This window comes from Hyaena hyaena, unplaced genomic scaffold (assembly GCF_003009895.1).
Source record: "Hyaena hyaena isolate Hyena2069 unplaced genomic scaffold, ASM300989v1 scaffold_179, whole genome shotgun sequence".
Taxonomy (NCBI): domain Eukaryota; kingdom Metazoa; phylum Chordata; class Mammalia; order Carnivora; family Hyaenidae; genus Hyaena; species Hyaena hyaena.
In genome coordinates, this window is record NW_024080812.1 from 156,233 (window position 1) to 163,115 (window position 6,883).

The 6,883-nt window shown below is 45.4% G+C and overlaps 1 protein-coding gene across 5 annotated transcripts; it reads right to left on the reverse strand.

Moving 5' to 3' along the window:
- Positions 1 to 604: 604 nt before the first annotated feature.
- Positions 605 to 5,509, reverse strand: SRSF5 (serine and arginine rich splicing factor 5). 5 transcript variants are annotated; one of them, XM_039240704.1, is made up of 8 exons: positions 5,363 to 5,507; positions 4,318 to 4,463; positions 3,974 to 4,044; positions 3,747 to 3,845; positions 3,388 to 3,457; positions 2,085 to 2,158; positions 1,499 to 1,609; positions 605 to 1,413 (listed from the first exon to the last, which is right to left on the reverse strand). In XM_039240704.1, the coding sequence occupies exons 2-8, from the start codon at positions 4,441 to 4,443 to the stop codon at positions 1,146 to 1,148; spliced, it is 819 nt and encodes a 272-aa protein (XP_039096635.1). In that variant the 5' UTR covers positions 4,444 to 4,463; positions 5,363 to 5,507; the 3' UTR covers positions 605 to 1,145. The 5 variants fall into 5 exon arrangements, with proteins under 5 accessions (XP_039096635.1, XP_039096634.1, XP_039096633.1 ...); XM_039240703.1 differs by having other exon boundaries at positions 5,359 to 5,507; XM_039240702.1 differs by having other exon boundaries at positions 5,234 to 5,507.
- Between the last annotated feature and the right edge of the window lie 1,374 nt (positions 5,510 to 6,883).

The following is a 6,883-nucleotide window of genomic DNA, read 5'->3' on the forward strand; positions in this document are numbered from 1 at the left end:
ATCCAAAGTCCTTCAGGGAACCAAGATAACCTAGGCAGTCTCCACAGAGTCCTAGGAGAGACTATTAACACAGCTCCCAGAACAATGATGTAGTACCTTAAGCAGTTTTCCTCTCTACTAAACTGTTTCCCCTTAACGCACTGTCACGCCCACGTCGCAGCACTGAAAGAAAAAAACACGCAGAACCCCTGAAAGCACTCTTGTGCATAGACTTTAAGCGTTGTGTGATAATCTCATTTTCAAAACCTTCAAAACTACATACAACACATAAAAAACAATTTTTAGAATTTCCTTCCCAAATTATTGTCTGCTTGGCTACGGAAGTCTCAATAACCTGATGCCAATGCAATGAAGTGATAAAGCGAAAGCATGGAAGGTCACACACAGGACACCAAGACAACTGCCACCGTTACTTTGAACAGTTCACGGCCTTCTCTGCCCGGGTTTTGACTAGCCCTGAAATGGCAAGATTTAAATTTTCAAAAACTTTAAAAAACCCACCACACCAAACTCCAGGATTCTCCGTAAGGCATTTTAAATGTGTTGAATACAGATGGGGCGGGAGGAGTAAACCACATTCGTCCTTCACACAAACAGACAAAAGCAATTTTATAATCTTTTATTATCAATAACAAACAGCTGCGTTAACGGGTCTGTCAGGCAGCTGTTGAAGGGCGGGTGGAAAGACACCCTTGACCCTAACAAGGAAAGCTCAAGCCTTTATGTACAAGCAAATTTAGAGCTCTTTTAAGTGTCCAAAGCTATTAATTAGTTTAATTGAGGTATTAAGCTAATTCTGAATTAACATATTTGAATAACCAAGAACTAAAATGTTCAAATCTTTTCTAGTACAAAAAAATTAAATTTGCTTTAGTTATAAAAGAGCTCTCAATATACACAAACTATACACTTCAGACATTCACAAAAATGTGAGCAGAAGGCTTATCAAAAGACATTTAATACAATTAGTTTTCAACAACCCCTTGGTGGTCCACATCTACAAAGATATCCAGCCCAACCCAACCCCCTCCAAATCCCCCCCCCCCCACAGAAAAGCACATACTTACCAGAATTTTTAGCAAGTATGGTTTGGGAATTTTTGTGTGTGTTTTTTAAAAAGGCCCCCAGGGCAAGTTATTTACAGTTTAATTGCCACTGTCAACTGATCTGGACCTTGACCGGGATCGAGACCTGGACCTCTGGCGATCCACAGATGCTGGAGACTTAGATCTACTTGAAGAACCACGTTTCTGGCTCTTTTCAGGCACAGGAGACCTACTAACAGAACGGGACTTGCTCCGGCTCCGGCTCCTGCTCCTAGACCGGCTGTAAGACTTGCGACTCCGGGAACGAGATCGGCTACGAGACCTAGAGGAACTCCGGGTTCGGGAACGAGACCTGCTGCGTGACCTACTAGGAAGGGGGAGACACAACGTAAGTGGCAGTTCCCTACAAACCTATCGACTGAAACTGTCTTAAAAATGTTAAAGAGAGGTACCTGTGCCTTTTGCTGCCTTCAATTAATTTGATTTTTCTCCCATTTATTTCCTTTCCGGAAAGTTTTTCAATAGCATTCTTTAAATCACCATAAGAGGCGAATTCTACCACCCTATAATAAATAAATAGATAAATAAATAAGCAAGCCCTTTATAAAGTCATATACAACTTGCAGCCTAGTTGGACTACATGTAGCAAACTAGAATACCTTCTCTGTGTATCTTTTTGCTCACGCATCGTTGTCTTAGATCTTAATGGAGATCTAACAGCATTGCAACAAGGATCTAACATCTCAACTTTTCCAAACAACTGACATTTTAAGTAGTTCCCGTTTGTGGAAGGCTTTCCTATATAGGCACCATCAGATGCTTAGCAGCATCCCTGGCCTTTCCCCAGAGATGCCAGTGGCACCCTCGAGCAGTTACAAGAACCAAAACTGTTGTCTGGTGCTCCCTACAGAGCAAACTCATCCTGGAATGAGAACCACTGCGCTACAGCATGTCCAGATTTTACGTGCTCTGAAAACATTCACAGTAAAATTTTCGGTCTGTTTTAGAACGCTGTTATGATCTTCAACACACACTCACCCTTCATTTAATTTAGGTCGATGTGCATCCGCAAAGGTTACTTCCCCAGCTTGTCTCATGAAATCTTTGAGATCCTTAACACAAGACAATTGTGTCAAGCAAAGAAAAGGCAACTGGACACACAAACAATCACATGGTATAAAAAAACAAGACTACTGGAAGAGAAGATGTTAGATAAAGTACAAACATGGCATTTACCACACTTGTATTCTATCAGAATTGAAAAAATCATCAGGGCACGAAATAAGCAAAAAGCATATTGCTTTTAAGCAAAATGCTGGAGGAAATTCAGATTTTAATATTAAAGTAGTATTAGTCTATACTGAGCTCAATACATAAGGAAAAAAGCAAAACAAAAACAAGAAAACAAAACAAAAAAGAAACAGTACATATTTTAAAAGTAAAGACTAAAGTAGAAATTTTATATTAAAAAAAGAAAACAGAACATTTACAAGACACCAGTTATTTTGTGCCCCATATGTCATTAAAAAAGTTTACTTTACCTTTATTATTATTTCCCTAGGCTAGTCAAGCGGCAAACCGTTAATCGGTCGGAGAAACCTTCATGACATATGCCCGACTGGCTCTTCGCCACCCACTTGAAGGACACTACCCAATCCATGGAAGCCTTTACTCGCACAGCCCTCCCTATTAGCCGACTACAGGCGATGCAGACTTGTTCTACTCTTGTGCAGTTACCAAGGACCACTTTACTGCGATCAGGATTCCAACGACCACCTAATTTCGTATCTTTCAACTCTTTCCGACCAGGACCTCTTATTCGGAAGCGTTACAGGAAGACCGCTCTCAACTTAGGGATCAGATCACGTTATCAACGCTCTGGGATCGCTGCAACCTGGCACTTCAAGGTAAGTGCACCGATTACGTCTAGACCGGCAAACACAGATCTAGAGGTGGCCAACTGATCACTGTAGGAGCTGACTGGCAAAGTCAACCAGGCCCAACCAAGAGTGACCAAGACAACGATTAGGATAACCCACAGGCACTCCTCGTCATAAGGCCAACGACACAGATAGGCTGGCAAATAAAGGGTTTAATATTTGGTTAAAATTGATTTTAAAACACAACAAAAATATCCTCAAAACATTAAACATTTGATAAATAATTATTAAAGTTGTAAACATCCCCCAATTACATTTAATTAAAATTTAAAATTACAATTAAGCCCCTTTTAAATTAATTAAAGATAAAATTACTTTTAATAAAACATAATAAAACATTAGCTACCCGTTAACTTTTAATAAGCCACATTAAAATAGCTCAAAACTGTATTTCAACAAACCTGCCAGCTGACTCTTGAAGATAAATTTTCAACTATAAGCCGATTTTCTGTTCTTACAGGTGGAGCATTTCTGAGGAAGAAAATGAGTACTCACAATGGAAGAAATGCAGCAGTGTGTACCTACTGTGTTGGACTGTGGGCAAGTTCAAGCAATGAGACAGAACGCGTCATTCAAAGGACTCCCATCAAGTTCCTACATTGTCTTACAGGACTTATCACGCAACAGTGGATTAACATGAAAAGGAGAAATGAGTACTTAGTAAGTTCCAGAATCACTTATCGCTAGTGGTTCTTAAACGTTAAAAACGCCTCCTGTAGTAAAGATTGTGCAAAGCAGCCATCCACCGTCTATCACATACCGTCTATCATTTCGAGGTCTGCGACTACTAAAACGGTCAGAATAGCGTCCTCTACCTCTTCCACCTCGAGATCGAGCCCTAGCATGTTCAATAGTAACCCTACAGGAAGGGGGGAAAAAAAGACGTTGTTATCCCCACACAAGCCACAAGAGCTCTACTGTGAAAAATACCCCAGCCGATCTAGTCTATCCTACAGTGCTAACTGGTTACAAAACGAACGTTCTCACCTTTCACTGCAAAGTTCTTTACCATCAAGTTCATATACGGCATCATCTGCATCCCTGGGGTCCTCAAATTCCTAAAATGTAAATGGGGGGGAAAAAACCGCGCTTGATGTGGCCCAGATGTATTCCACACTTTAACAGCGCTACAAACGTGCGGGAGAACGACTATCTTAATGACAGCGACCAGGCGCGGCTTCCCTCCAACCAACAGCGTGGGGATCCCTCTAGAAAATTCATGCTGTAAGAACGCACCAAGTTTGCCAAGGATACCCTACCTGAACTCCGTACACTAAAACACACCGCTTACCAAAACCTTTACCGACTGAACGATAGTTCTAAACACTTACCACAAAACCAAAGCCTCTTTTCAGATCAATATCTCTTATTCGTCCATACCCCTTGAAGAATCTTTCCACGTCCTTCTCCCTGGCCGCGGGATTTAGCCTCCCGATGAATACTCGACAGCCACTCATGATGTCCGGCTAGTGTTTTCCTGTTAGAAAATGATTCGATTGAAACAATACCAGTGAATGTCAGAAGAATGCCTGGTCAAGGGGTCAAAAACAGAAACGGCATAAAATAAAATGTTTACCCGGTGATGTTATAAACAAGATTGCCAAGAGTGCCTCTTATTAGGCCAGGTCCCTTGCAGACAAAATTAAAACTCGGCTCCCAACACGATCCTTCCCTGGGCCCAGACCGCAGCAACCGCAACGCCCACTGCCGCCTCTGGAACTGCGCAGCCGCACTCTCTCCCCGGCTCTTCTGGCCCCCTCCCATCTGCCGCAGTTAGGAAAGGCCGAGAAGTGCGGGCGGAGCCGACCCCGCCCTCCGCAAGGCCAGCCCAATGGCGACGGGCCGCGCGCGCGTCGCCGCCTCCCAGGAGCGTCACAGCGGGTGGAAGCCGGAATCTCGCGACGCCACCGCCGCGCCTGCGCACACGGCGGCGGGCGGACGCCGGCAGCCGCAAAATGGCGGCGGCGGAGCCGGCGATGGGGAGAGCCCCGCGTGCCAACCGCCCTCCTTCCACCCCCTCCCACGACTCCATGGTTCCGGAGTCAGTGTGCCCTCCCGCAGAAAGCCCTAGCCACACCCCCGAGCAAACAGCTCGGCCCAAACTCGGGGGGGGTTCAGGTAGTGAAGAGGTAAGGAGGCAGGGAGGGGCACACGACCCCTGTGTACAAACGACCAGAACCACGACCGCCCTTCCACCTTCGGTTCCCCTGAAACAACACCCAAAGGGAGACGTGCCCCAGCGCCCACCTCGAATAAACTGCGCTCATTGGACGCCGTCCTCCGCAAAGAGAGCAGCCCTGGCCACTCACGATCTGAGCGGCCATGAAGAAGCCTCGATCCGAGAAGCCTTTCCCTCAAAGTGAGTCACTCACCTACCGGACAGGATCTTTAGCAGCTGAGACCAGAGAGGTCCGTAGTCTGCGACGGAGCCGTCTGCCTCCTCGCAGACCAGGACTAAACTCGTCTGCGTCTCTCCAAAACTGACGCACTTAGCTACTCCTGCGTTCAACAAAATGGAGGGCGCGCCCCTGCGTCACTTCCGGGACCGTCCCCGGGGACCTCCCCGTTGGATCCAGGGACTGACGTTTCCGCGGAGCCGGAAGTTTACGTGCAGTGGGGACCGCTTTACGGCGACCCCGCCAGCGACCTGCATCACCGAGGGGCGGGGCCGAGAGGCGGGAATTGGCGTGGGTGTGGCGGTCAGGTGGCGGTTGGACGGGGTGCGGTTGAAGATGTTTGCTCCTTGAGTGGGACTCATCATTGTCTCTCCTATGAAGATGCGCCAGAGCGGGGACGCCTGGGTGGCTCAGTCGGTTGAACCGACTTCAGTTCGGGTCATAGTCTCACGGTTCGTGGGTTCATAATCTCACTGTTCATGGGTTCGAGCCCCGCCATGGGCTTTGGACTGACAGCTCAGAGCCTGGATCCTGCTTTGAATTCTGTGTCTTCCTCTCTCTGTGCCTCTCCCCTACTCTGTGTGTGTGCCTCTCTCTCAAAAATAGACATTAAAAATTTTTTAAAAAAATACGCAAGAGCAAATGACACTTCTTTATTAGCTGAAGTACTTTTTTTAAGATACCCGGAAGAGTATTGGGTAAGAGGAACCCAATTTTGCAAAGCTATTTGGCCATCTCTGATTTCCTTGCTTCCTGTAGTTTATGGATGTACTTTGGAGGAGGCGGCTTAGTGCACAAGTGAAGAGCTTAACCATACGATACCACTGACGTGTGGTTTATAGTGAGGAGACTAAGGCACTGCAGTATTTTTTTAATGGAAGATTTCTGCATCATGGAATATTGAAATTAGGACTACAGCTAGCAGGCCATCTCGCATTGAGGTCAGAACGCAAATTTCTGCACTAGAACTGAGCAGGTTGGAAGAGGTTCCAAGCTGCTTTTAAAGTCCGAATGGTATTTGGTTAGCCCTCCCTGTTCAGGTTTCCATAATGTAACACATAAAAGTATACCATGCCTCGGAAACAGAAAAGATTGTGTTTTCAAAATGTGGGTGAAATAGCCTTACACGTCTCTAACGCTACATTTTCCCAGCAAAGTAGTCAGGCTTAGAAATTCAGACATGAAGAGAATGATTGTCAAAGGTTACTTTTCTTTAATGCTTTGAGGTGGAGCCAAAGGCTCCCCATTTTTCAGAGGTGCTCAGTATCTAGGGTTGCTGTTTGCAACCAAGTTACACAGAGATAAGTTCAGGAAGCCGCAAAGCTATTGTCCCTTAACTCTGATTTTCCCAGCCCTTAGAAACTTCAGGCTGGAACTTGGGTAGTTTTTACGGAATGAGCTCGACCATTTATACATTTGTTTATTTTAAAAAGACCCTCAGACATAGGAGCATATGTACCCCAATGTTCATAGCAGCACTCTCAACAATAGCCAAAACATG

Coding starts and splice junctions, on each gene's coding strand:
- SRSF5 (XM_039240704.1), bottom strand. CDS start 4,443: ATGAGTGGCTGTCGAGTATTCATCGGGAGGCTAAATCCCGCGGCCAGG. Junction 3,458..3,746: donor AGACCTCGAAATGATAGACG/GTATGTGATAGA, acceptor TTTCTTCCTCAG/AAATGCTCCACCTGTAAGAA. Junction 1,610..2,084: donor CGACCTAAATTAAATGAAGG/GTGAGTGTGTGT, acceptor TATTTATTATAG/GGTGGTAGAATTCGCCTCTT.